We start from the raw sequence: 14130 nt of genomic DNA, 5'->3' as shown, positions 1-14130 counted from the left end.
ACTTTCTTCACAAAATTAGAAAAACTCCTTTAAATTTCATATGGCACCAAAAAAGAGCCCACATAGCCAAGACAATCCTAAGCAAAATGAACAAAGCTGGAGGCATCATCCTACCCGACTTCAAACTATACTAAAAGGCTACAGTAACCGAAACAGCATGGTACTGGTACTAAAACAGATATATAGACCAATGGAACAGAACAGAGACCTCAGAAATAACCCCACTCATCTACAACCAACTGATCTTTGACACACCTGACAAAAGCAATGGGGAAAGGATTCCCTGTTTAATAAATGGTGTTGGGAAAACTGACTAGCCATATGCAGAAAAGTAAAACTGGACCCCTTCCTTACACCTTATACAAAAGTTAACTCAAGATGAATTAAAGGCTTACACGTAAGACTTAAAACCATAAAAACTCTAGAAGAAAACCTAGGACATACCATTCAGGATACAGGCATGGGCAAAGACTTCATGACTAAAACACCAAAAGCAATGGCAACAAAAGCCAAATGGGATCTAATTTGCCAAAAGACAAATGAGATCTAATTAAACTAAAGAACTTCTGCACAGCAAAAGAAATTATCATCAGAGTAAACAGGCAACCTACAGAATGGGAGAAAATATTTGTAATCTATCCATCTGACAAAAGGCTAATATCAGAATCTACAAGGAACTTAAACAAATTTACAAGAAAAAAACAACCCCATCAAAAAGTGAATGAAGGATATGAACAGACACTTCTCAAAAGATGACTTTCATGTGGCCAACTACTATATGAAAAAAAAGTTCATCATCACTAGTCATTAGAGAAATGCAAATCAAAACCACAATGAGATACCATCTCACCCCAGTTAGAAAGGCAATCATTAAAAAGTTAGGAAACAACAGATGCTGGAGAGGATGTGGAGAAATAGAACACTTTTACACTGTTAATGGGAGTGCAAATTAGTTCAACCATTGTGGAAGACAGTGTGGTGATTCCTCAAGGTTCTAGAAGCAGATACCATTTGACTCAGCAATCCCATTACTGAGTATATGCCCAAAGGATTATGAATCATCCTACTATAAAGACACATGTACCCATATGTTTACTGCAGCACTGTTCACAACAGCAAAGAATTGGAACCAACCCAAATGCCCATCAATGACAGACCAGATAAAGAAAATGTGGCACATATACACTATTGAATACTATGCAGCCATAAAAAAGAATGAGTTCATTTCCTTTGCTGGTACATGGATGAAGCTGGAAACCATCATTCTCAGCAAACTAACACAGGAACAGAAAACCAAACACCCTATGTTCTCACTCATAATTGGGAATTGAACAATAAGAACATATGGACACAGGGAGGGGAACATCACACACTGGGGCCTGTTGGAAGTTGGGGGCCTAGAGGAGGGATACCATTAGGAGAAATATCTAATGTAGATGACGGGTTGATGGGTGCAACGAACCACCATGGCACGTGTATACCTATGTAACAAACCTGCATGGTCTACACAGGTATCCCAGAACTTTAAAACAAAAAAGGAAAAAAATTGTTATCTATTGGTTAATTGACCAAACATTTCCTAACTTAAAACTTAGAAAAGTTTTACACATGCTATTTACTAACACTAAGCTCCTAAACAAGTTTACTGAAGTATTTTCAAAGAGAAAACATAAAAATTAGATAGAAATTTCTACCTGATACCTTTGCCATTCACTGAAAGGCATTCTTACTCTATTTTTTTTTTTAAAGAAGAAGATGGCTGCCAGGCGCGGTGGCTCACGCCTATAATCCCAGCACTTTGGGAGGCCGAGGCAGATGGATCATGAGGTGAAGAGATCAAGACCATCCTGGTCAACAAGATGAAACCCCGTCTCTACTAAAAATACAAAAATTAGCTGGGCATGGTGGTAAGCGCCTGTAGTACCAGCTACTCAGGAGGCTAAGGCAGGAGAATTGCTTGAACCCAGGAAGTGGAGGTTGCGGTGAGCCAAGATCATGCCATTGCACTCCAGCCTGGGTAACAGGAGCGAAACTCCATCTCAAAAAAAAAAAAAAAAGAAAAAGAAGAAGATGGCTAGCTATAATCACTAGTGACTCTAGTCGTAATGGAAAATGAGTATGTGTTTCACTTAATTTCCAAAATCAATTCTAAATCTTCTTCTAGAATCACAGTAGACTAGTTGAGAAAATAAATCAGAAAAGGGGAAATCATTCTTTTTTAGAAATTATTATTCTTCTGGCCTATTTTTTCCTTTAGTGACAATTTAGTAAAATAGGCCAATGACCTCTTTATATCCATGCATGTACCTAGAGTTAGGTTAACAACTACAATTTCACCTACAGGACTGAAAAGACAATTGTTCCCTTTTTTTTTTTTGGAGAAGAAGCCTTGCTCTGTCAACCAGGTTGTAGTGCTGTGGCACGATCTCAGCTCACTGCAATCTCTGCCTCCCAGGTACAAGTGATTCTCCTGCCTCAGCCTCCTGAGTAGCTGGGATTATAGGCACATGCCACCATGCCCAGCTAATTTTTCTATTTTTAATAGAGATAGGGTTTCACCATATTGGTCAGGCTGGTCTCAAACTCCTGTTCTCAAGTGATCTGCCTGCCTCAGCCTCCCAAAGTGCTGGGATTACGGCATAAGCCACCACACCTGGCCGACAACTGTTCTTGTTTCACAAAAAGTCAAATCTAAAACTCCAGCTGTTTCACAATAATTGTCTCCCTGAGAGGCCAGCTAGCTTATGGACTTGATCTAGAATCACATACACCCAGCTAAGCATGCAAAGTTTAGGAAACCATTCTAGACCAGTAACTAGTCATTTGTTCTACTACTTTAAAAGTTAGTATATCTCTCCTCCATGTTACACTGCCTTTTTAAAAAGCTTTTTCACAAATTCTACTCTCCTCGTATCAGCTTATCCATCAACAACCCTGAAACTTCATACTTCAAACATTAGGTAATAAGAAACTTCTTTCCAGTCTCTCACACAGCAATCTCAGGCTTTTCACCACATAACTAATGATATTTTAATGGAATAGTACACAAAACTCTTAAGATTCTTATCAAATTAGAAATAAGTAGGAAAACTATCCTCACAAAATATCTCATGCTGGAATGTCTGACAAACCCTCAAGAAGCCCATACAGCAGGAAAACTTAGATGCTTTCAAGTTGTCCAGAATCAAAAACCCTAAAAATATACATCTTATAGACAAAGATAACAAATACAAGTAATGATGACTTCAAAACACTTCAAGAAATTCTGAGTCTTTAATTTTATCATATTCTAACATTTTAAAATGTATAATGTACATATCTAATACATTCCAAATGATTAAGTTAATCAGAACATTCATTTAAATAAAACCTCCAATTCCTTATACTCTCACTTCACTTCATTAAGGCCTTCTAGAGCTTATTCAATCATGTATTACAGCAGCATCTAGGCTATTGCTTTGCCCAGAGACTTTTCAAATTGAATTTTCGGTAAATTAGTGTGTATTAAAGAGTTTGTGGGGAGGAAAGGCATTAAGGAACATCCTACGAAGCTCACATCAAATGACATAATTTACAGTAAGTTTTTGAATGCAGAACAAAGACATGGGAAAGAGATGTGCTATTAGCAAGCAGCTCAGAAAAAAATTCAACTGCCCAAAACCAAAAAGCCAACCTTTTCTTCTCCCCCTCCATCCAAAAACACCTGTAAAAAAAAAAAAATAAGCTAACCCCTTTTGAATGTATTGGATCTTTTCACACTGAGTTATGATTAGGCATTTCTGGAAAAAAAAAAACTATCCAAAATACAGATATAATTACAACAGTCTGTCTTGAGATAAAGACTACAGTGTATGAAAAACCAACAATGCAAAATATTTTGGGAGCAAAGAGACAGGCAGTCAGAGCTGAAGGGTATGAATAAAGTCCTTTTTCTCACTTCACTTCATTAATGTCTGCAAGTAAACCAAACCGTGGGGAAATACTTATTTTGAAGAAAATAAGGAGAGTTTTAAAAAATAGAGAAGTGCAAGCCGGGCGCGGTGGCTCACGCCTATAATCACAGCACTTTGGGAGGCTGAGGCGGGTGGATCACGAGGTCAAGAGATCGAGACCATCCTGGTCAACATGGTGAAACCCCATCTCTACTAAAAACATAAAAATTAGCTGGGCATGGTGGTGCGCGCCTGTAGTCCCAGCTACTCGGGAGGTTGAGGCAGGAGAATTACCTGAACCCAGGAGGTTGCGGTGAGCCAAGATCGCGCCATTGCACTCCAGCAACCGGGTAACAAGAGCGACACTCCGTCTCAAAAAAAAAAAAAAAAAATAGAGAAGCGCATAAAAAGTTAAAAGCCTTACAGTACACATGTAAGTGTTGTTATTCTCAAAGATTCTCAGTGTTTTAATAATTGTTTAACAAGGATTGTGAGAAATCCGCTAGACTACATTATGTGCTGCCATTATAAAGAACACACATAAATACACACAAAAGGGACTCATGTCAATAACTGATTAAATGTTTCAGGTAATCGCCACTAATTCCAAAGAGAAATACTATCCATCCAAGTACTTTTGGTCTACAGTTATCTGACACATGTACCTGATCCATACTAACCCATATTACCTCTACCTATTTCCATCCAGAAATTATCCATCAAAGCTTTAAAAAAACAATTTAAAAAAAGACAGTAATTGCAAACAGAATTTGGAGCTCAGCAAGACCTACTTACTGGCAAGTCCACACTAACATCAGTACCATCCAGAAGGGACACCCGACATGTGATGATGGACTTAGAATCTCCAGCTGCAGGAATATGTGTGGCAGCGCGTTGTGCTTCTCGGAGTCGTTCCTTCTCTGCATGTTTACGCATAGACCGACGCCCTAGTGTTCTACGGAAGAAACTCAGCATTTTTGTCGCTATAAAAGCAGAGAGAAAAAAATGGCATCAGAAAAAAAAAATGAGATTCTCCACAACAAGCAGTCAGTCAAATGGCATTATTTGGTCAAGTCCTGTGGACATCAGTAGAAATACTACTAAAAAGGGCTCCTGAGCTGGGTGCAGTGACTCATACCTGCAATCCCAATATTTTGAAAGACCCAGGTGGGAGGATTGCTAGAGTCCAGGAATTCAAGACCAGCCTGGGCAACTGAGTGAGACCTAATCACTACTAAAAATAAAATTAGCCAGGTGTGGTGGTCCATGCCTGTGGTCCCAGCTTCTTGAGGGGCTGGGATCAAGGATCACTTGACCCCAGGCAGTCAAAGCGGCAATGAGCTGGGATTGCGCCACTGCATTCCAGCTCAGGCAACAGAGCAAGACCCTGTCTCAAAAAGTAAGTAAACAAAATAAAAAATAAAAAGGGCTCCTGGTCAAGCAAATTTGAAAAAAATCATTAAAACTGGCTACTTTTTATAAATACTTCAAGACATATTTACATAATAAATATACACAATTTTTACTTGCCAATTAAAATAAATTAATTTGAAAAGCTGGCTATTTTAATTCAAAAAGTTTTAAAAGACTTTTATGTATAAAACACAGCCATGGTTTGGAGCTTTCTAAATTTACTGGACTATTTCATCAGGAACTGATTTGGCAGGAGAAGGCAAACATTTGTGAAGTTCATCAGGTCTTCTAAATAGATAAATTATATGTACAACATCTTGTATATCCCAAGACGATGTCAGGCACTAAGGTATCCTTTCATGATCATAAAAATTCTGAGAAGTTCCATTTCTTTTCTGAGCATTCATAATAAAAATATAAAAGTAATCACCTATTTCAGCTAAAATACAAATAAATTCAAATTTTATAAGCTTTGTCAAATATTCTGTTACATACAGATTTTAAATAACTACTTAAAATAAACCTTTTTAATATCAAAGTACTTTAATGCTACTTTCTTCCTCATCTCTATAGAGAACACTTATGTTAATCAAAATAGTTAAAACAGGTAATAGTAATTTTAAAACATAGCACACTAAATGGAAATACCACAAAATCAAAATTACTTTGCTATCCTAATGTTGCATTTGCACAGGTAAGCCAACAAATAAGCCAAAAAAACTACTAATTCCAAAGAAAACAAAAAGCTGTGCGGAAAAGTAATCACAATTTACTACACAACTCAGCTGCTAATGATTTAAATGTCATAATACTATAAATGCTAAATATTGATCAAACAATAACTACAACAGAGAGGAGATATATAATAGAGGTAGGGGATACCAATATGGAAAGAGAGCTAATTCCTCATCTTGCATAGCAGCAAGCCAACAGATAATTACTAAAACCAAAAATCAAGAATTAGCAGTAAGATCATTTGATTTAAAATGTGAAAATGACTGCCACAGGAGAGAAAGCAGAAGAATTCAGGAGAGTGCTGTTTTTCAAGAGAAGCCTCAGATTAAATGATGATTTTTTTTTCAACTAGACTTATTTATAAACCCAATAAAATTCGATTTTTAAGATTAAAAACTACCATATTAAAACATCTATACATTGAAGATTATCATACACATTTTACACAAGTATGTATACTCTTGTGTAATTAGGCAATCTAATCCCCCCAAAATAACTAAAATTTTGGTTAGATAACTTTCCAGTGTCCCAAACATGAATATGTAACACCTGGTCCCAGTCTCACTCTCCAAATTTTTTCTTTTCCCAGATATTTCTCCCTTTGGAACTTGCTATCCAGTCTCGTTTCAGCTGCCTAAGACTGTACTTGTTATCCCAGACTTCTAAATCCTATGTCACAGAATCCCTACATATTCCTTTTAACTCCAGTATCTCCCAAGACACATTTATTATATCCCATCACTGCACTTCAACCTGAGCAAGAGACTCTGTACCAAAAAAAAGAAAAAAAGGGCAAAATATGAATAAGTCCTAAAAGATAATTTAAAAGATGTTCATTAAAAAGATGTTTAACAGTATCCAAGAAAATACAAATGAAAAAAAAATACTGTCTGTCATTTAAAGACTCAAGATAATGTTAAAAAGAATGAGAGAAAAAATAATCCTCATACACTGACCTTTTTGGAGGGGGATTTGACCATGTTATTTATATATATATTTATATATATATAATTGTATTATTATTATATTATATTTCTTTTTTTTGAGATGGAGTTTTGCTCTTGTTACGCAGGCTGGAGTGCCATGGCGCAATCTCGGCTCACCGCAACCTCCGCCTCCTGGGTTTAAGCAATTCTCCTGCCTCAGCCTCCCAAGTAGCTGGGACTACAGGTGTGCACCACCATGCCCAGCTAAGTTTTGTATTTTTTTAGTAGAGACGGGGTTTCACCTTGTTGACCAGGATGGTCTCCATCTCTTGACCTAGTGATCCACCTGCCTCAGCCTCCCAAAGTGCTGGGATTATAGGCGTGAGCCACCACGCCCGCCCTTATTATTATTTTTTTAGACAGAGTCTTGCTCTTGTCGCTCAGGCTGGAGTGCAAAGGTGTGATCTCTGCTCACTGCAACCTCCTCCTCCCGGGTTTAAGTAATTCTCTTGACTCAGCCTCCTGAGTAGCGGGGATTACAGGCACCCACCAACACACCCAGCTAATTCTTGTACTTTTAGCAGAGAGTGGGTTTCACCTTGTTGGTTAGGCTGGTCTCAAATTCCTATCTCAGGGGATCTACCTATCTCCACGTCCCAAAATGCTGGGATTACAGGCATGAGCCACCTAGCCTGGCCATTATTAAAAATCTTAGCATGCATACCCCTTACTCAACAGTTCTACCACTGGTAGGATAACCTAAAAAAAAAAACTCACACATGAGCTTCAAGTTGTAAGAACAGGATTTTTCGGGGTATAAGTGATTTAAGAAAATTTTAAATACCTTCATCAACATGCAAACAGTTAAACAAGTTATGATACACACAACGGCATACAATACAGTTATTTTATTTTAATTTTTTTAAAGACAGTCTCTAGCACCCAGGGCTCACTGCAGCCTTCATCTAGCATGTCCAAGGGATTCTCCCACCTCGGACTACAGGCACATGCCACCCCACCCAGGTAATGGTTTTTTGAATTATTTTTCGTAGAGACAGGGTCTTGCTATGTTAGCCAGGTTTGTCTCAAACTCCTGGCCTCAGGGAATTCTCCCACCTTGACCTCCCAAAGTGCTGGGATTAAAGGCATGAGGCGCCAAGCCCAGCCATAATACAGTGGTTTTAAATTAATAGTTGACTTAGATATGATAAAATTTCTAAGTGAAAATCAAATCACAGAAGAGAGTTTTATCCTACACTGAGGTGGGATATGCACACACACACACACACAGACACTAAACAGACACACAGGTAAACTGTTTAGTGAAATTCTCTCAGGAGAGGGGCATAACAGAGGTCACAATAAGAATATATGGCCGGGTACAGTGGCTCACATCTGAAATCCCAGCACTTTGGGAGACCAAGGCAGGAGGACTGTTGGAAGCCAGGAGTTCAAGACCTGGCCTGGGCAACATAGCAAGACCCCATCTATTTTTTTAATTGAAAAATAATAATAATAAATGAATGGGTCACTAAAAGGTTTTTTTAAACGATGGTTAAAAAAGTTTTCCCATACTCACTTTTCCCTTCCCACCTGCCGTCTCCCACCACTCTTCATGTTGCAGTACTGGATTTCTGGCAATCACAAATCTTATCCCTGTTCTACAATGTGTAGTGGTCCTGGTCCCTGAGGCAGCTCCTCCTACTTGCCTGACCCATCTGTCAGCCTAGTCCCCACTGTTTTGCTCTGCTCTTCTACTCCTTCTGCTCCACCCAAGAGTCGTTTTAATTCAGGACTATTTTTCATGAGCTGTTCCACCTTTCTGGAATGCTCTTTTTCCACTTCACCTCTTTTCCACCCACTCCCATTTCATTGGACTAACTTCAGTCTTAAATGCTTTATTCTCAGAAAAGCAATGTCAGACTTTGAGTCTAAATTAGATGTCCCTTTCAGTACTCTTGGCCTCTTCTTTATAACAAAGAAATTGTAATTAAATACCTGTTAATTATTATTTTTTTTGCTGGCTACTTCCCCCACTCACATACAAGGACAAAGACTTCGCCTGACTTGTTCACCACAAGCTAGCTTTTTGACCCAACAGTTAGCTGAACAACCCGCATGTCAGACACTCAATAAAAAGCTCGCCTGACACACTAGAATGACACAGTGGAATTTTTTTTTTTTGGATGGTAGGTGTATATGGCTTCCAAAAACAGTAGTTTCTAACTTTTCAGCAGGGAACTAGAAGGATTTCCTTTAGAATCATAAAATGCAAATTTAAGCAATCCTAAATTAACAAGTTGATTTTAAAAAAAGTATCCAAAACCCAAAAGTTAGTCATGAAATATGTATATTCTTGCATGACTGGTGGCCACAATATGGTAAATGCTTTTTGACAAAGCAATATAACAACATACAGCAAATGCCATGAAGGTAACAGTATGTTTCGTCCCGGTAATCCCAATGAAGAAAATGCAAGCGACTAATTCCACAGCAGTTATGCATATCGTTATCGAATAAAGTTGGCCTAAACCCACACACCATCTTCTATGCACAAATGATCCAACAAGGTTAAGCAGAGCTCAGCAACAGGTTATGTTAGAAACTGAGTTAATGCAGTTGCGGGTTACATTAGAAATGTACATGGTTATGAGAATTTTCCCCGTAATTCTTTAAAAACTGGTATCATTAGTCTAAAATATTGCCAGACCTTTTAAGAGTTGCGTCTCGCTCTGAGATAGAATTCAAGTAACCACAAAGACAATTAACGTTTACACACCAAAGAACCCATCATTAGCACGACAAACGTCCCGGGTGGGGGCGGGGCGGGGCGGGCCTTCAGAACTCGTCTTTCCGGGGAGCACACCTGCCTCTGCACTCCTGGGGTCTGAAGTTTTACTCAAACACAAGATAGCTCCAAAAGTCCACAAGACCGTGACACAAACTCACTTCGTCTCTCCCGCTGGACGGCAGCCCCGCGGACCTGTGAGGGGTGCTCGCGGCCAGGGGAGCGCGTCCGCCCGGCAAACATTAACCCGGCTGCCCCGGGCCCTCCGCTCCCGCCCGTCGCGCGGTATCGCCTGAAACTCGGCAGCCCTGCCTCATTGGCCGCCGCCGCCCCTCCCTCCGGCGGGATTAATGCCCTGCCAGCCAGACCAGCCAGGGGTCGGCCGCCCTAGGGTCTGGGCGCGGCCCCCGCCCGGCTCGCCGGGGACAAGGTCGCCACCTCAGGCGCGGGCGAGGAGGGGGTCCGCTCGGCTGGGAGGGCAGCGGGCTGTACTGTGGCGCCGCCGGGCCTCGCGCTTACCTGAGCTGGGGCCGCCGCGGCCCCGGCGACCAGAAGGAAGAGCCGAGCAAGGCTGAGGAGGGGGCGGCTCCTCGGGAGACGCCAAGAAATGGCGCCCGCGGCGAGCCCACCGGCTCTAATCCCCGGAGGACCCCGACCTCCCGCCCGTCCCCCCTTAAACCTCCTCCCCAGCTCCGCCCCCAAGGCGGGGCGCTCCGCTCTTAAACCGGCGATGACACCGCCCCGGAAACTGGCCGGCGCGGCGACTGGGGAAAAATCGGCGATGCCGGGCCGGGTAGGGCTGGAACTAGCGCCAACAGCCGGGCGTCCGCGCCTGGTTTAACTGGGCGCCGCCGAAACCCAGTGCTTGCTCCCACTCGGAAACCCAGCTCCCGCTGCGGCCCTCCGCCCGCCGAGGAGGTGCCTGACCGCAGACAGACCCCAGGTTGGTCCTATCACGAAGTAGGCTGGTGGAGCTGGCTGCTAGATTAATTCATCCATTCGTTCAAGAAATTAATTCCTTCCGCAAATACTTGCTGAGAGCCTGCCATGTATCTCCTCCCCTTTTCTCCTTTGTAGGGATTAAAATAAATTTAAATCTCTGCTGTTAAAGTAACTTTCAATATCCTGGGGAGAGAGACAGTAAACAAATAGGTGTCAAAAGGTGATTAAGTGTAAATGAAGGAAAATACAACCGGGAAAGAGAAATAAAAGATTGATAATCCCAGCACTGTGGGAGGCCGAGGCGAGCGGATCACGAGGTCAGGAGTTCAAGACCAGCCTGACCAACACAGTGAAACCTCTGTCTCTACTTAACAGAGTGTGGTCAGGAGGGTACTCTGTAACAAGGTGTCATTCAGTCCGTTCATTCTACAAGTAATTAATTGAAGTGCCTACTATGGGTTCTGTGTTCTAGACACGAGATAGACAGACAACCAAGACAGACAAAAATCCTTCCTGGAATTTACATTATAGCAGGAGAGACAGAAAATAAACAAGATAAATTAGTGAAATTAAATACTGTTAGACGTGGTAAATGCTAAAAAGAAAAGTAAAAGTCAGGAATAAGGACAGGGAGTGAGGGTTTGTGATTTTAGACAGGTCTCAATAAGAAGGTGGCATATGAGTGAAGACCCAGAAGAGGTGTGGGAGGACCCGTGTGGCCATCTGAGAAAAACCAAAGGGAACAGCAAGGGCAAAAGCTCTGAAAGGGGACAGGCCTGTCTGTTCAAAGTAGGCCAGAGTGACTAGACGTTAAGGAAGCACGGGGAGGAGGAGGTGACAGTCAAGGAGAAAAGAGGTAAGATTGGAAGGCCGTGTGGGCCCTGGCCAGAGCTCTGAGGCCTGTGGGGGAGCCACTGGAAGGTGTTACCTTGAGGACCCTCTGCTGGCTGAAATGAGAACAGACAAATACTCATTGAGCCTCCTCTGGGGATTTGGCACTGCCCACTCCTCCACCACCCAAAAACATAGTAGTCAGGCTTGGTAGCTCATCTCTGCCCCATATGGTGTTGAGTGGGCAGCTCAACAGGTGTTAGAGCTGCCAAGGTGGCGGTTTCACTGGTCTGTGTGGCATCTCTGCTGGGTGGCTGAAAAGAACAGCTAAGTTCTGCCTGATACACTCTCTGGCAGGGTAGTTGGTGTGGCAAAAGAGTGAAAACAGGGGGCCGGGCATGGTGGCTCACACCTGTAATCCCAGCAGTTTGGGAGGCCAACGCAGGCAGATCACAAGGTTAAGAGATCAAGACCATCTTGGCCAACATGGTGAAACCTCGTTTCATTCATGTATTATTCTACTAAAAATACAAAAATTAGCTGGGCATGGTGGCACATGCCTATAATCCCAGCTACTCAAGAGGCTGAGGCAGGAGAATCACTTGAACCTGGGAGGCGAAGGTTGCAGTGAGCTGAGATCCTGCCACTACACTCCAGCCTGGTGACAGAGTGAGAGTCTGTCTCAAAAAAAAGACAAAACAGAAGCTCCGAGGCCTATGAAGGGCTGTGCCCAGAAGTCACAGAGTGTCCCTTCTGCTGCCTGTCACTGGTTTAAGCAAATCACAGAGCCAGACCAGTTTCAGGGAAATGAAAGAGACTCTACCTCTTTTTCTTTAAGTATTATTAAAATAGAGAAATTTTCCTTCTCCATCTTTTAAAAACACCTTTATTGAGATATAATTCATCCACTTAACATGTACACCGCCGTGGCTTTGGGTATTTTCACAGAGTTGTACAACCACAACCATAATCTAATTGTAGAATATTTTCATCACTCTTCATGAGAGGAGCAGCATGGGTGTTCAGGGTTGGGAGGAACTGTTGGTGCTCATCTTGCATCTTTACCTCAATAAAAAAAAAAGAAATGATATGGCGGGGGGAAGCAGCGAAGGTATAGATCCAACAAGAATGGGCCATAAACTGAGGCTGGGTGATGGGAATATTCAACTACTATCTTATATGCCAGTTTTTAATTTTTCATAATAAAATCCTTTAGACTGAGTGTGGTGACTTATGTCTGTAATCCCAGCACTTTGGGAGGCCGAGGCAGGAGGATCACTTGAGGTCAGTAGATCGAGACCAGCCTGGCCAACATGGTGAAACCCCATCTCTAAAAAAAATACAAAAATTAGCTAGGTGTGGTGGCACATGCTTGTAATCCCAGCTACTTGGGAGGCTGAGGCAGGAGAATTGTTTTAACTCGGGAGATGGAGGTTGCAGTGAGCTGAGCTTGTACCACTGCACTCCAGCCTAGGTGACAGAGTGAGACTGGGAAAAAAAAAAAAGGTATTTTTAAAATACCACCTGGACACCTGTGATCCCAGCATTTTGGGAGCCTGAGGCTAAAGAGTTTGAGCTCAGGAGTTGGAGACTGGCCTGGGCAACATGGTAAAACCCGCCTCTACTAAAAATACAAAAATTAGCCAGGTGCAGTGGCCTACACCTGTAGTCCCAACTACTCGGGAAGCTGAGGCAAGAGAATCGCTTGAATTCAAGAGGCGGGGGTTGCAGTGAGCTGATATCTCTGTGCTCCACTCCAGCCTGGGTGATGGGAGTGAAACTTGTACCCCTGAAAAGCATTCCTTCTTCCAAGGGTCTGATTAGCCAGTTTGTAAACTGCATGGTCTTCAGTGCCATCCCTCAGCCTGTCCTGACTGTCTCCCTCCATGTTCACCTGATGTTTACTCAATTGAAAAGTTCTGGTTTATCTGATTACACATCATAAGTGGAAGCACATTCTGTCAATACTTATAAACATGTCTCATTTTCCTAGATTGCTGGAAAGCATCCCAGTTTTGAGAAACAGTGTCCTTTTCATCCTTCCTGCTCAGTCTGTTTTTCTATCCCCTCTCAAAGGTGGAATTGAAGGAGGCTGTGGATGAGGTCAGAGAAATACACTGAGAAGGATGGTGATAGGCTAAAGGAAATATGAAGACTTGAGGAAGGGAGGATGAAACATAAGGACCCAAGTCATAGAAAGTTGTTCATATTCTATTATGTGAAATTATTCCCAGTAAGTCATTGCCTTTCCAGATCCTCTCTCCCAGACATAGAGACCCTCTGCGACATAGTTTTGTGATAAATTCACCTGAAAATTAACTTCCACCTGAAAATTAAGGAGACAGAGAAAGCCTTCTCCTTAAATACAGCTGTATCAAGTAAGAAATGCGTTTGGCTTGAAGTAACGGGAAATTTTAACTAACTGTTATTTGAACAAATAAGGAGTTTATTTTTGTCACATAAGTAATCTAGAGGTAGGTGCCATTAGTACTGGTTCCGCTCCTCCACAATGCTGTGATGACCCCAGACCCCTTTACCGTTTCTGCTCTGCCCCGCTTAGCAT

The 14130-nt window shown here is 41.9% G+C and overlaps 1 protein-coding gene across 13 annotated transcripts in view; it reads right to left on the bottom strand.

The window, feature by feature from the left end:
- Positions 1-10488, bottom strand: part of EPB41L5 (erythrocyte membrane protein band 4.1 like 5) — a 149514-nt gene extending 139026 nt beyond the window's left edge. For 7 of the 13 annotated variants that reach the window (XM_078327976.1, XM_035305094.3, XM_078327971.1 and 4 more), the window contains exons 1-2: positions 10314-10488; positions 4728-4915 (exon numbers count right to left, since the gene is read on the bottom strand). Coding sequence is in view for 12 of the 13 variants with exons in the window: in XM_035305094.3 (XP_035160985.1) it covers positions 4728-4907 (180 nt within the window). In the remaining variant the exon portion in view is untranslated. Of the gene's footprint in view, positions 1-4226; positions 4304-4727; positions 4916-9955; positions 10089-10313 lie in introns of those variants that run through there. The other 6 variants (XM_017973536.4, XM_017973537.4, XM_078327972.1 and 3 more) reach the window with 2 other exon arrangements.
- Positions 10489-14130: the final 3642 nt, after the last annotated feature.

This window comes from Callithrix jacchus, chromosome 6, assembly GCF_049354715.1.
Source record: "Callithrix jacchus isolate 240 chromosome 6, calJac240_pri, whole genome shotgun sequence".
In the NCBI taxonomy this organism is placed as follows: domain Eukaryota; kingdom Metazoa; phylum Chordata; class Mammalia; order Primates; family Cebidae; genus Callithrix; species Callithrix jacchus.
Note: the sequence above shows the minus strand (reverse complement) of the source record. Positions and strands in the feature narration are given on the sequence as shown.